This window comes from Lipophrys pholis, assembly GCF_963383615.2.
Source record: "Lipophrys pholis genome assembly, chromosome: 16".
NCBI classification, from domain to species: domain Eukaryota; kingdom Metazoa; phylum Chordata; class Actinopteri; order Blenniiformes; family Blenniidae; genus Lipophrys; species Lipophrys pholis.
In genome coordinates this window covers 5,974,204-5,989,883 of record NC_137634.1, presented here as the reverse complement: position 1 = coordinate 5,989,883, position 15,680 = coordinate 5,974,204, and the positions used below count along the sequence as shown (strand labels likewise).

General features: G+C 42.2%; 1 protein-coding gene across 1 annotated transcript in view; it reads left to right on the top strand.

Annotated features, from left to right (window-relative positions):
- abr (ABR activator of RhoGEF and GTPase) overlaps positions 1-15,680 on the top strand; it is a 143,560-nt gene that overhangs the window by 78,909 nt on the left and 48,971 nt on the right. Inside the window, 9 exon segments of the mRNA XM_080483912.1 lie at positions 1,163-1,215; positions 2,210-2,350; positions 3,581-3,626; positions 3,629-3,701; positions 6,812-6,980; positions 8,844-8,963; positions 9,240-9,315; positions 9,388-9,492; positions 13,155-13,229. Coding sequence (XP_080340038.1) covers positions 1,163-1,215; positions 2,210-2,350; positions 3,581-3,626; positions 3,629-3,701; positions 6,812-6,980; positions 8,844-8,963; positions 9,240-9,315; positions 9,388-9,492; positions 13,155-13,229 — 858 coding nt within the window.

The following is a 15,680-nucleotide window of genomic DNA, read 5'->3' as shown; positions in this document are numbered from 1 at the left end:
CAGAAAAATGCTTCATTCCTCTGTCTTTAATCACATTCTTTCTTTCTTATTTATGTTTTACCGGCATATCGGATTAAGTCTTGACCTCGAGTGTGGCGGGGCAGAAAGGGCATTCAACCTAAAAACTACTGGAATGACTTCTCTTTTCACTTGCATTTTAACAGGAAGTTCCATTAAGATAAAGATCTGTTTTACATCTGTGGGAACCTGTACAACGTTACAGTTACAAAGTAAAGCCACAAAATAATTAAAACAGATCAACTGTTTTAGAAAAGGAGGGAATAGCAGAATACTAACGATACCATTGGATTTATTGATCGATACGACTGTCTCGTTCGCATTCTTTTCAAGAAGGAGCCTCACAATCTAAGAAGCAGGAAAATAGTTTACCAAAATCTCAACAAATCTCACAGAACAAATCATAATATTCCAAAGTAAAGACTTTGAGGAGAGTAAATGAAAGCTACTCTACTAGAGATAGATATTCTTCTAGTTCTACCACAATGGGGAAATTGGCATCCTCCAGCCAGTGGACAGTAAATAAATAGAATTGTACAAGAAAAGAATACAAACAATAATTAATCAGTATGTAAAACAATAACATTACAAATCTATATGTGTGAATTGTCCGCGTTTATAATAAATTTTTATCTAATCCAGATCAGAGTTTCATTAGTTTTATCATTGTAAAGTAAGTAAAAGAATAATCATTATTACTGTGGTGGAAACCCATTTATATTAAATCATCCGCAATTAAAATTGAGAAGAAATCAATTGTGGTAGACGTGAGAGTGAATGTCATCAAAGTCTCCAGAGCGAGTGTGTCTTCTTTTAAGTGGTGGATCAGTGAACGACTGCCAATGTGTGTTAGATTTTAGTAGATGGAGTTTATTGTCTTGTATGTCCAGGACCTACAGAGGAAACCCAAAAAGTGTTTCTCTCTCACTTTGTATGAACGACACATCTAAAAGGATTAAAAGCTGTTTAAATAAGAGAATGCAATAAACACAATAAATAAGTAAAAGACAATCAGTCTTGATATGCATGTTGGCTGAGGCGGAGTCGTGTGGTGTGTTACAGTCCAGTGTGTGTTTGTGTCCTGACTTGTATGTAACCAGCCCTGAATGTGAGCCCTCCTCTTCCTCTCTCTCTCCTCCTGCAGCTCTCCTCTACAAGCCCATTGACCGTGTTACGAGAAGCACCTTGGTCCTTCATGTGAGTAAACAGATTTGAACTTGAACAACTTTAAATAAAGGAAATAAAAGAAAACAAAGATGGATACTTGCAAACTTTTTTTTTACGATGAAGACGACAGGAATTTCTCATATGGTGACCTCAAGATGTGGGCAAGCAAAATGAAAAATTTATTAAATAAACTGACAAATTGGGCATGAAATTTTAATTTTTTTTGTTTATTTGGATTTGTCTGGGGAAAAACAAAAAATACGGAATTTAGAAGAAATGTACAATTGAGATGAATTGAAATATACTTTACTGCCTGTGGATGCCAGCAGCCATTAAGAATAGTATTTTCTAATATGTAAACTGAAGGCAGTACCACACTGTAACCCGTCTCACACACTCCCATTCAAACCAGCAGTTCACCGTGCGGTTATATCTCGGTTCTGCTTTGATGCGGAAAAGTGAAAGTTTCTATTCTTGCCCACATCGATCAAGCCTAAACAAATAGAAACCGTCAGTCACGACAGCCCAGACGTTTTAAATGCGTCTCGCGCGGCTATCAGAGTGTGTGTAAGTTTACACCGAGCCGTCAGAGCCACGTCGCGCTCCGTGCGTAACGAGCTGGTGTGGCCGTCGCTTTTTCTCGACGCTTGCGTGCGTGTGTGTGTGTCAAAATGAGGTTATGTTCCTGTCACTTATGCAAATGAAGGGAAGAAAATTGGCGGCGCTCGTTTCGATGGGAAACGTGCCGTCAGCTGACCCGCTCGTCGCCCCCGCCACACTGATTAAAAACGGCCTCAAGCGAAAACAAGGAAATGAGATTTTGAGAGATTACCTCTGCGTACGCAGAGAAATGTGTGCAGAGCAATTATGTTTTCAATAAGAAGTGAAAATGAAAGCTGCTTCTGCTCGGATGGATTTTAGTCGGAAAGTGAAAAGGTGAATTCCCGGTGACGCACGCAGTGAAATGACTTTGATGGTTCAACTCGTGTTGAGATGATGGCGCTCGTTGTGTTTTTTTGCGCAGGACTTACTGAAGCACACTCCTAAAGACCACCCGGACTTCCCGCTCCTGCAGGACGCTCTGCGGATATCCCAGAACTTCCTCTCCTCCATCAACGAGGAGATCGACCCTCGCAGGACCGCCGTCACTACACCCAAGGGAGAAGTACGTGTGGTTGAATCACATCCTCTCTCAAGCTTTGGGAATATTGCAGGATTTAAATCCTCGGGTAAAAATCAGATGAGGGAGGAATACTTGAACAAACATCAGTACACATCACTCTCACTCTCTCTCTCTCTCTCTCTCTCTCTCTCTCTCTCTCTCTCTCTCTCTCTCTCTCTCTCTCTCTCTCTCTCTCTCTCATTGTTCGGCCAAGCAACCGATACCTCACTTATCTTAAATGATAATAAAAGCTGGCAACATGTTATTTAGAATAGGAATTATTAATATTACGTCGACATCTAAACTGATTTACAGAAGATGAAACTAAACATAATGTGGTATGTTGGAACTAAAGTACCTTTTTGTATTTCATTGTAGTAATCAATGTCAAACAATTTGGGTCCAAACAGTAGGAAATGTTCGTGGTTCTGATAAAAGGTCAATAACTGGACTGGATACAAAATAGAGCATCTTAGAGAAGTAGAAACTCTTAGAAGAACTCAAAAACTACCTTAAAACTACAGCTGGATACTGAACTGGCCTGTCTGAAGTGTTTTACCAATAGAACACATTTCAGATGTCATAAAAACAAAAACTCCAGAAAGTAGATGATCCAGGATCTCCTCAGTTTTCACATATTTACAGGCCGTCATTACAACTGAGTGGATTTGACAATCTTGATGTTAAATGTCCATATATACAAGCTGAATAAACAGAAAATAGGCTGTTTGTTTGGGTGTATCAGCAGAAGGTTTCCTCTACAGTTGTTGTTTTCGTATGTCAGACAGTGAATAACAGCAAAATAAAAAAAAAAAAAAGGATGTATGATGACGAGATTTCACTTTTCATGGCCACCGGATGTTTGTTTTGTACGCAGGTGTAAACAGGAGCCTCTCACTGTTTTCTTCACCAGCGTTGTTTACGTTGGCGTTGCAAAGCGTTAACATCACCTCTCTCTCTCTCTCTCTCTCTCTCTCTCTCTCTCTCTCTTTCTCTCTCTTTCTCTCTTTCTCTCTCTTTCTCTCTCTCTCTCTCTCTCTCTCTCTCTCTCTCTCTCTCTCTCTCTCTCTCTCTCTCTCTCTCTCTCTCTCTCTCTCTCTCTCTCTCTCTCTCTCTCTCTCTCTCTCTCTCTCTCTCTCTCTCTCTCTCTCTCTCTCTCTCTCTCTCTCTCTCTCTCTCTCTCTCTCTCTCTCTCTCTCTCTCTCTCTCTCTCTCTCTCTCTCTCTCTCTCAGGCCCGTCAGCTGGTGAAGGATGGCTTTCTGGTGGAGGTGTCGGAGAGCTCCGGAAGCTTCGGCACGTCTTCCTCTTCACCGATCTGCTGCTCTGTGCCAAGATGAAGAAGACGGCCGTGGGGTGAGTCCACTTTCCTCCTCTCTGTCCTCTGACAGGGTGACAAACGGCCGGCGTAACGTGTGGCCACTCCTAACGAGAGCCGTTCCCGCTGACTTGTGCGTCGACACATAAACCCCCCCAACCGTTAATCTTCCGGGAACCTTAAGAGAGAGTTTTGCAGAGTAGGAAGCGAGCAGCAAATACACATGCTGAACAACATGGAGCATTAGCAGGGGGCTTTTTGTTCCCGCCTGAGCTCGAGGCAAAGTAAAGGTCGGCGACGGAGGGATTGTGTTTTGGTTTGTGTGCGATGCCTCGTCTGAATGCTTGACACACGTCAGGAGATTGAGCGTCGCACTTTCCGGGATTGCCTGGCCTCGTCGGCGTGTCGGCTCCTGTTAGTACGATTACATCTCCCTTTTACTTGACATTCACTGTCTGTCTGTCATTAGTCCCCCCCCCCCCCCCCCCCCCCCCCTCCCTCCCCCAACATGGTGTTTCCATAACTACCAGACCTGTAAATAGGACTTGTATGGTTTGGGGTCTGTTATCTAAGCATGCCACCTACAGGCTACACACACACACACACACACACACACACACACACACACACACACACACACACACACACGCACTGATCATCCATCCAGAAAGTCAATCACCTCGTGTTAAGTCACCGAGGATCTTAATCCCTGCTGAATCCTAAGATAACATTTTTTATTTGATTTTTTTTGGTCATTCCTGCGATCAGTCATATTTGCATCGTCTCTTCTCAGCCCCACGTTTCCTTTTGGTTATGAAAGCGCAAACAGATTAGATATGGTGATTTATTCCACGCCCTCAGCCCCACCCGTCCCCTCTTTCAGTACGTTTCTGCCATGTACTCCCTGCACGGTTGGGTTTAAGTGTGACAGCGACCCAAAATTAAATGGGTGGTCCGTAAAACAAAGAGGATTGAAGACGGAGCCGGGACCGCTGAGACGAGAAGGCCTCGATAACGGAGTGGGTGTGGGGGAAGTCTGTGAGGGATCAGAGGAGCAGAACCAGCCGGAGGAAGGAAAAGGGCTTTTTATTAGGCGGTGAAATGTACCCAGATTGTAAAGAAAAGAAAGCTTCATGTACCGATAAAGCTGAACAGGCTTTCAAAGAGACACAAAGCTAAACTACGTGTGAAATATGAATGAGTTCGACTAGGAAAAGGTGACCGGTCACTCTTGAGATCCGTGCAAGCAATGAAATAATGTCACTTATTGTTTATGGCGTCTCCCGTCAGTGTCGCTGCATGGCTGTGAACAATAAGATGAGCTTCTGCCATATTATTTCACAACTGTGATCCCAGTATAAATGAGTGCAACTTAACGTTTCATATAAAATAATGTAAATACATTTCGAATGATGAAGCGAGAAAGTATTGATGAATTAAAAACGCAGCTTCCCAGTAGATAATATGTTTTCATAATCACACTCCGCTCAAGTTCGATATTCCGCAATGTCGCTGCTTTTGGAGTGTAGTTTTATCCATCCATCCATCCATCCATCCATCCATCCATCCATCTCTTCTAATACTACTAAACTAATAAACTGGCCTTTTGTCAAATCTTTACTTGTAGTATTGACAGGTGCCATTGTTTTATCATTATTTTCATTTTGGGGGTAATTCAAATCTATTTATTACATTTTATTTTATTATCAGTACCAGCATGAGACGTAAAGTCAATCTTATGCTAAAAGTCTGTTTACTCTTTTTGCAGTTATTGCTTTTTCATCTAGTGGCATGAAAACATTTCAAAGGTTCTTAATTATATTCATGCATATAAAACACAGATACTCAGAACTGAGTGATGTTTGGAAACGTCCTGGAAATTTGATTAATTTGTTGATTCTCTCCTTCCTTCATTTATTTGGTCATTGACGGGCACTTTGGACTTGTAGGTCTTATTTCTAATGAGTCCTGAAACAAAACTGAAAAATTCAAAATTACAGCAGTCCCACTTGTTTGCGTCCTTGATGCTAAAACTTCACTTCATCTTATTAATATTTATTTTACACTTCGGTACATTTCAGCGAGTAAATCTTAACGAAAGTGTTTGACATGACGTGCAGGAAATTATTCCTTACATATAAATGTGCATACATACGAGGATATTCAGTATTTACAGTATATAAATGTATGTAGGCACATGCGCACACACACTCTAAGTACTTGGAGTAATACAATCAAACATAGAGAGCAATAAACAGTTTAATAAAATGGAGCAAAATAATAATTATTAATTAGAATAATAAACATTATTCATTTTTTTTGTATATTGTCTGTGTCTAATTTTACTTGTTTAATTTAATTAACAGTTCCATGAAATGGAAATATAATAAAGAATCATGTGATTAAATTAGGAATAATTAGTGATTTTTACTTCCACTTGCCATTTTTAGAACCACTACTCATGTAAAGAGGACTTTACAAACTACAGTATAAAAATAGACTGCTGTTAAAAGTACTGGAAGTTTCAAAAGTAATCAGTCAGAAGCGATCGGGCCATGTTTAATATTAGAATTAATAATTACACACGCACATAGTTTTTTTTCTCATGTACTGCATAACACTATACACATGATGGTACTGTCTACTTCTGGACAATTGTATCAAAGTGCCATCGCTCTCTTGGCTCTAAAAATCAGTAAAGCAAATCAAATAGAATACAAAATAAATCGGTCACAAACTTAAAATGATCATTTAGTAAATGCACCGCCGCTGAGGCTCCATCCCGTCGTCGAGCTGCTAAAACGAGCCGCCTGATGAAGGCGTCACACCGCTAATGAGTCTGTGTGACTGTGCAGCACTCAGAAATGATAATTAAAGTCTCATTAGCGGCGGCGCACATGAGGCTCTTCAGCCTGGTGGAAGTGGAGCTCGACAGGCATCTTTGTCATTTCTAGGAGCGTGAATAGGCCGAAAATGACTCGAGGTTAAGTAAGAACATTTCTGAAAAGAAGCGTAATGACCTAAAATTGTAGTGCTCTCTCATTTAAGGGGATTCGGGTTAAATTATGAGGCTGGCGGCATGTTTTGAATTTCACGTCGGTCGCATAAATCCCGTCTTAATCCTTCCACCTCCTCCGTCTCCGTGCAGTCGCCATCAGCAGTATGAGTGCAAGTGGTACATCCCTCTGGCCGACCTGACCTTCCAGACCCTGGACGACTCCGACTCCTGCCCCAGCATCCAAGTGCTGCCCGAGCACGAGATCGAGGAGATGAAGATCAAGATCTCGGCCTTAAAGAGCGAGATCCAGAAAGAAAAGGTAAACCCACACCTGAAGCCAAATCCAATGGAGACGCACTGAGAATGACCTCCAGGGCTTTAGTTTGAACACCTGACTGAGGATTTCTAATAAAAAAATCTTTTTCGGGTTAAAAAAAGAAAAAAATCCTTAAAATCACATATTTCTTAAAATTTTTCATGCGGAAGATGTTTAATTCTTTACTGCCATTTCATCACAAAGCATTTACATTTACATAGAAGGTCTGTTGATCCAGAAATATCCTCAAACAGTCTGAATATCAAAAGCACAGATCAGGTCACCAGAGATTGTTGAGGAGGTTCTGAAAACCAGACAGGGGAGTGTCAATTTAGACTCTTTAGAAAGTTGAAAGTGCAAATTGCAAAAGTTTCAAATCGCAACACATATTTGGCCATTTTGACGCCCTGAGATTCAAACCACAGTCCCACACTCAAAGCCAAGACTTCACTTGACGCCTCCACTTATGATAGACAAACACAATCCGATGAAATGCAGAATATATAAGGTCAGAAAACTGGAAGCGTGGTTGTAAAAAGTCCAGCTGATTTGGCCTATTGTGCCCTTCCAGGATATGAACACTTAACAAAAACATTTTAATAAACGATTAAAAAAAACCTACAGAAACGAGGATTGCACCTCCTCAGATCCTCAAACTATCACATAGTCTGGCAGGTCGGCTCACACACGGCACACATACTGTCAAATGAAGTCGGATCGAATCGGTTTTACATCATCCGTCCATTTGGTCCGACTCAAGTAAAAGTGTTCTTATCGACCTTGAGGGAAAAGGATATTTTTTCTCCCATGACATAAATCTCAATGCACAAAGTTAATCCATTCATTGATGGCTGCTTCTATTTTTACCTCTTAATGGCCGCCAGTAGTACAGCTAGAACATTACAATCTCCCAAACGCCCTTTAATTGGATATTTATACCGAAGACAGTGTTTGTGGATCTCTTCCCAATAAGGCCTTATTACCTGCTAGGATTCTTTCTACGTACATTTCTGAACATTTAAAGTCGCTGCCTGCTCTGTTGCGTCGTCTCCTGATACAGGAGAAGATTGGTTACTGTTGTATTCTCCCTCGTATCGGGTAACATACAAGTTTGAAATGATAGCCGCTACCAGTAATACACTGCAGAGACACACTGAGACGCTGAAGCAGCACAGAGTTCCCGTTATTCCACCGCTCGTAGCGTTATACTCGCCCACCCGGGGTCGAACGAGTGACCACTGCCTGCTTTTCAGAGTCACAGGAGGTCAGCACAGTGACTCACCACTTCCTGGTGAGGACCTGGAGTGTGTGCGTTGTGTTTGTTTTCCTTCCATCGTAAAAGACGCGGAGATCTTTGAAATATATCTAAAGATTCTGACAGCGTGGCGCTCGCTTCCTGCAGCTCAGCCACAGACTGTAAAAATGTAAAAACAAGTTACAATTAAATAAAATTAACTGTGCAAATTCTAAATTTCAAGCAGAACTAACGTCTTAGCTTTGTTTGTACCTGTGAAATTAATGAAAGCAGGACTGAAGCCTTACAAATAACTTCACCAGATAGTCAGATTCTATCAGTAGGAAATATACAGAAGTCTATTTAGAAGCAGCTCGCTATCAGACAGCATCATTTCTTGCACGTCCAGCAAGACTTGTAAGTCACTGACTCTAAAAATAAGCGTTTGGTGCCTCTGCATACAGATCTGAGTCGCAATATGACTCAGAGAACGTTTCCCCCTTCGGCACTTCCTCACAAGAAAACCATCTTCACATGCAATACAGCCGCGCTTTTACCCTCCTTCACTTTGCTGAGCGATTGAATTTGCTGCTAAAATGAGATGTAATGCATGTGGTTTGTTGTTTGTGCAGAAAGCACCGAAGGGTCAGAGCCGCGTGGAGCGTCTGAGGAAGAAGATGAACGAGCAGGAGTCCTGGCTGCTCCTGCACTCGCCCACCATCCCCTTCCGCATCCACAACAAACACGGAAAGGTAACCACAGGTCCATCGCCTCGGCCTCCAGCGTCTGCACTCATGTCGCTGCAGTGCTCATTGTCTGCCACTAGAGGGAGGCGTTTAGTTTCTAAAGAGCACACGTTCAGCGGCTTTTCATTTGCTGTGACATTCGCACATTTAACCACTGATCCACAACCGCCTCTTTAAGATATTTACATTTTATTTATTCTTTGTGTGCATTTTTTTCTCCATTATTAATGCTGGTGAGAAGGTGATGTGTTAACTAACAGTCTCGTCTCATTCTTGATCCAGAGCTACCTGTTCCTCCTCTCCTCTGACTACGAGAGATCAGAATGGAGGGAAAGCATCCAGAAACTGCAGAAGAAAGGTACCTTTAGACCCGAATGGCATCATTCAGAACACCATCGGAAAAGTGAGACTTTGCTCATCTGGTTTTCAGATCTCCAGGCGTGCGTGTTGAGCTCAGTCGAGCTCCAGGTCCTCACCAGCTCCTGTTTCAAACTCCGAACGGTCCACAACATCCCTGTCACCAGTAACAAAGACGGTAAAGAGCGCCCACACAGAAGCCTTTTCCATGTATTTGCTATTTTTGTCCATTTTGTTGAAGCGCTCACACACCCTCCCCTATGGCTCCCTCCTCTCGCCCCTGCCTTGTGTTTAAATTCACACAAAAGTGCCCATTACACTCTCACATACACACGCACACACAAAAAAAAGCCACATAATGAGAGCCCTCATTGGGGACCTTGCAGGAGATGAATCTGGGTTACAATATGTTTCTCATCTAGCCGGTAGCGGTCAAGGCCGCGCCGCGTGTCGGCAGGCCTCCCTCGGCTTCTATATTGTTTGTTTTTGCTCCAGATCTCCACATTACACCCGCTTTCAGAGGCTGAGTGAAGCGGGAGGGGGGGTGACATTAAAGCCATCTGGCTGATCTACTCTGATCTGTCCATGTGGCACCGGGGTCTGACTGAAGGGTTTCAGAGAGAGAAATATATCCATGTTTTTTTTTGGGGGGGGGGTTTGCATCTTATCAGGGAAAGCCTTTAGTTTCACCTCCAGTAAATTGAAAACCGGTGGTTTTAAAGTTTGTGTTTGTTTTTTATATCTCTTTCTTCAAATTGATATTCTGGTAAACTGTGAGGAGCAGCAAGAAGTCACTGCGCTGACATGTTTTCAATTGATCTATCACACGTACTGTCGGGTCCATAAATATATAGACTTAGGCACAAGTTTCAGTCAGGATGTGAAAACTTTCACCTTTAACTCGATTGTATTTACATCCAGTCAACACATTTCCCTTCTCTTAATGGACGTTTTGCTCTTTTTATTCCCTCAGTGTGTTTTAATTTGACCATAAATCATCTGATTTGAATATAATTACTCCAGAAATCATCCTTTCATTCCAAATTAATTTCAGCCATGTATCAAGCCATAATGCTTTAAGCAACTTTGACACTTCCAGTCTGCTGGACTATATTTTTTTTATGAGATAAAGAATCTCCTCTCTCTTAGAGTAGTTATTAAAGCTCCTTGACACGCAGTTTGTAGCGGAAAACTTTCGATGTGTTTGAAATCTATGTATAGCAGAGCTGTCACTTCTCACTTATTAAAAGTGAAACTCACATGTTTGCCTCACACACAAATTTCCAGCATTTTCTGAGTCATCCATCAGTAATTACTTTCCGGAAGAGCACAAGAGGATTTCAATTTAAAGTGGAAGCTATAGTAGGTCTGCAAACCAATGCCGACTTACTGCAATATCTATTGTTGTTTTCCCATGGTGTCTGTTATATTTATTACATACAGATTTTACTAAGCCATTGCGTTGTGAAGCTGATGTTATTTTTTACACTCTTTCGTCATTAGTGTGTTCTCGCTTCATGCTCCCTTCTGAAACATGCTACTGGTCATAATAGGTTTACTAACCCAGAGTTTCGCTAATTAAAATGACTTGGTCACAGATTCTCACCCATCAGACCTTGCAGAGGGAGTTACGGGTCCGAAAAGGATTTCATATTCTTCCCAAAGTCCAGGGGAAAAAAACAAAGAATTGCAAATGTTTCTCCAAAAAACAAGGATGGTCTATAGCTTGAGACGAGATTATTTTCTGTGTTTTGAGCCCACCTTTTCGTACACGCGTGGTATTCTGTATATTTTTGCCTTCCCCACAGACTCAACAGAAAGTCTGACTTGTCTGTTTTTGATTTAGCAAAGCAAACATGCTAAAAATGTAGAGAATTAACAATATTTCCTTGTTATCTGTGACCATGTTGTTGAGGAGATTGAAAGTGTAGTTGTGAGTGACATGCTTTAATCGTTTCTGATTAAATAGAAACAAATATGAAGTCGTGAATCGTGAGTCATATATCACAAGAAAAGTTCATATAGTGACATTTTTATTAAATTTCTCTGAAAGGTTAAAGCTCCGATCTTTAGATAACTTTACAGGACAATATTAAAAGTTATTTTTTAACATTTTGTCAGCTGATCTTAGAATAAAACTAACGACACATAAAGTTATGTAAATGAAACAGATTTCCAATCATTTAAATTGCAGCACGTCGCCCTGAACATCTTCATCATAGCAGCAGTTTTGTTGATAATCTTGACTCCTCTGGCAGATCATCTTCTTTCTTTGCTTCATTGCGTCTCTCCTCATGTTGCTTCAGTTTGTTGATATTCTCTAACCCTCTTTAATTCCTGGGAGGTGTTTTAAAGCGCCGCGTCCTGCTTCCCCTTTCTGCCCGCCGCTCATTAGATGGCAAACACAAACACACACCCCGGTGACATGTGGGGCGCGCAGCGCTGCAGGGGTTTAAATGGAGACCAGCTGGTGGAGGAATGTCTCTTTCTCTCTGCTGAAAGCTGAGGTTCCATGACGAAGACGTTCAGATTCTGACTCGCCCCAGCGACTCCTTTGATGAAATTATCCTCCATTATCACATATTAGTTTTTTGGTGTTCCACAGTTTATTGTGAAAGTGGGATTAGGATTTAAAGTTCTTGTGTAAAAGCTGCGGAGCTGAACCTCTGAACTGCTCCCCTGACAAACTCCTCCTGTTTTAAGCGAAGCCTAAAAGGCCGACTGCTCCGCTCTGCGGCGCCGCTGCACGTTCATCACAGTTTATTTACCAGGAAACTGCCAGGCAGGACTGTATCCTCTTCGTGTGTGTGTGTGTGTGTGTGTGTGTGGGTGTGTGTGGACGGGACAGGACCGGCCACCCAACTAAAGGTCCACCCACACTCAGATCTGTGTGGCCTGATAGTGATCTAACTAATTCACTCGCATTTGAGTCTTGTTGAAATCCATGTGTTGGTTAACATGTCTCTCTTCAGACGTCAGTAGCTGGGTATTAGTGGGAGTGTGAACAGATGCTGCAGAGAAAGATAATAGTAATAATAATGAAGTTTATCTAGTTTGGACCACCCGAGGAAGGAAAAGCCCACATGATTCCCACCGATCTGCCGCGAGTCCGTCTCACTGTGGAGCTGTGGTGGCTCCAGATATGTGTTGAGTATCGCACAAGCTCAAAGGCTTTTTGCTCATAGTTGAGTTAAGTTTAACAGTTTAAAGTGACCTGTATTTAAATTCTGTGTTTGTGCTTATGGGCGTGGAGCTAAACTTCATCGCCTTTTATTATCGAAGTCCAGCACATGGTTCAACGCACTTTTGCTTCCTGTTATGATATCGGAGGTTCGTCTCAGTGGTCGTGTCCAATAAATCACTTATTGCCGCTCCAGGTTTGTGTAAAATGAATAACAGAGGCAAATATGGAAGATTTGTGGAATTCTTCCTGTGTTTTCTGAAGAATTTGAGACCATATTTGCCAAACAGTAGTGAGAGGACTAAAAGCACCAATAGAAGTACACAATATGATCTGTAATTAAAACAAGAAAAACTATAGATTTCATTTAGAACCATATATGAGTTTGCCACTAAGAGCTTTTCAGAGTGAAAGAATTTACCTTCAGCTAAAGATCTTTATCCTCCCTCTTGTTAAGCTATTTCTTGCATAAATTATAAGTGATCTAGTCGTTTTCTTAACTGCGGTTTTGATGTATTAAGGCAGGATACAGGAGGAATCGTTTCCGGCATAATTTACACTGATTCCTTCACAAGCACCCAGTCTGAATTTAAAATCCACCAAATCACTTTACTTACACACCGTGCATAACTAAACCGCCCTGTGTGCTTCTCTTCCAGATGAGGAGACTCCTGGCCTGTACGGCTTTCTGCATGTGATCGTCCACTCTGCCAAGGGATTCAAGGAGTCGGCCAGTAAGTCGGCCAGGAACGGCCTTTTGTCTTCTGTTTTCAGCACACTCGTGTCCACACGCTCTGGCTCAGCATCGCTTCGTACATCGCTGCTGTGCACGGACGCGTCTGCCAACAAAACACACGATCCAGTCAATCATTGCAGCCTGCACATGCAGTTTCCATCAGACCGGGTCCCAGGAGGAGGAGTGGGATTCCTGTGGTTGTTTTCGTTCAGCGGGCATCGCAAAGTCACACAGAAATGCTTCAAAAGAAATAATAAGTCGGAATATTCACCACAGATTCTGAGACAGAATTTTTTTGGGAACACGATGGCCGATGTGATGTTTGTGTCGTGCCGGTAGCGGGCAGCTCGTTCCCTTTCTACCGATGCACACGCACCAGAAGAGAGAAAAATGATTTTAGTCGTTACCATGACAGCCCTGTGTGCCGCATGTGAAAGCTGGAATTTCCCGGTTAATGGATTGGAAAGCTCTCTCTTCTGAAAGCCTGTTTGATCCTCCGTGGAGCACGGAGGGGCTGCGGGGGGGGGGGGGGGGGGGGGTTAAAACGAAGACGGAAAGTGTGTGCGTGTGTCGGAAGTTTGGTAGTTCCACTGATAAGGTTGTGCGTCGGTGTGTTTGGTGGAGCAGACAGAAAAGGGGTGGGGCTCGCGAGTTACGAAGGTAATGGAGGGGAGAAGCTGCAGCTGCTGTTCGGCGTCACTCTGGTGTTCAGGATGATATTAACGGTGACTTGAATGGGCAAAGAAGCTCTACACAAACTAGGAAGTGGAAAAATTCTCATTTCCTGGAGAAAAAACAAAAACATCTGAATTGCTTCCAAGAGCTCAACATGATGATGTTTTTATGTCGACAAAACTACTGTAGATGATTTTAACATTACAAGCGTCATTTCGTCTGTGTGCAGGCTTATGTGGGTGATAACAATACTGTTATGTCATTTATCTGTCCATGTTTGTCGGGATGTTCCCGAACGCTCCAAACTCGGAAATGGGACTTTCCCAGGTGGTTTATTTACCAGTTCGCAGTTGGGTCAGTGCGCCATGCCTTCCAGCTGATAAAGCAATTACATACATTTTTAAACAAAGTCTGGGTTCAAATAGGTGTCAGAGAGTCACAAAAACTGTACAAAACTAATGATTGCTCTTCATCTTTAACACTTTATATGATACATATAATATCTAAAACTTTCCCACTGCTATTACATCGACATGCAATCAGTGCATTGTCTAATTCAGACTATTTATTTTTTATTACACTTTGATAAAATTGTCTTGTCATTTCAGGCCTCGTTAAATTTAAGATGGAAGTGATTCTCTGTTCCAGTCGACTCTCGTTCCTCTATTAAACCTCGCTATCACCGTATTGGAAAAGTGTCTCTTATGTTGGATGGAAGCTAATTTCCAACTGTACTGAAGACTTAAAGACAGGGGTGTAGACTATCCTGCATTGTTTATCATGTGGCCATCGAACAATCCTAAAATTAGACGTTTGATCGACCAGGCGTAGATGGTGTAGCCGGAATACTGACGCAGGTGTGAGGAGAAAATATGCAACTATAAAAATGCAGAACATTTTGCTGTGCGCCAACCACTGTTCCACCATGCCACCTTCACAAAGCCACATTTACATATATATTGAGGTTTTGCTTCATTCACGCTGCATTGTGATTTGGTCACAACTTTACTGTGAAGGAAAATAAAGGGTCCATAATAAATTACTGCTCGATGAGTGTGTGTAGGTCTGAGATCCCGTTTACACGGCAACGCTTCCAAGTGAAAATACAAAACTTTCAGTGCCATTTGGATGTCCGGTGCTCGGAGCCACTGAAAATACAACTTTTTTGAAAACGGATCCCAAAGTGGAACTTTCTGAAAACGCTTAGGGCCCGTCTGCTTGTTGACGGAGGAATCGCTGCGACGGCACATAAATACTTCTCCTGCTCGTGCGCGACTTGGTAGTTTTATATGGAATAGCGATCCAACTTGGCCGTCTGTCCAGACTCATGTCTGTGTACTCGTCATTGTTAATGTTTATAGTGTAGAGTTGTCGCCGATGTTTCATTACAAAAACAAACTGCACCAGCTCGTAGCCCAACATGAAATCTACATCGTTTTCAGTGTTTCTGACGATGTTGATGCACGTCAAAACTCAAAACCGATGCATTCTCACTTGAAGCATTGTCATGTGATTGTGAACGGGTCTTGAGACTAGAATGAGACCATCACTGTATGCTCAATATGATAACCCCAACGAGGGTTTAGTTCTCCATCCAGGGCGGATGGTATGCGATATGTCAAAGAATAAAAAAAAGGACCTCTTATCAAGACTGCACTAGTGTTGTAAACGTTTGTTTCACTCCCACGCGGCTTCCAGCTCATGAAACGTGTCTCAGGGAGGCAGATTTCATCATTCATCACGTTTTTCTTAACATTTTATCAACACGTCGGTG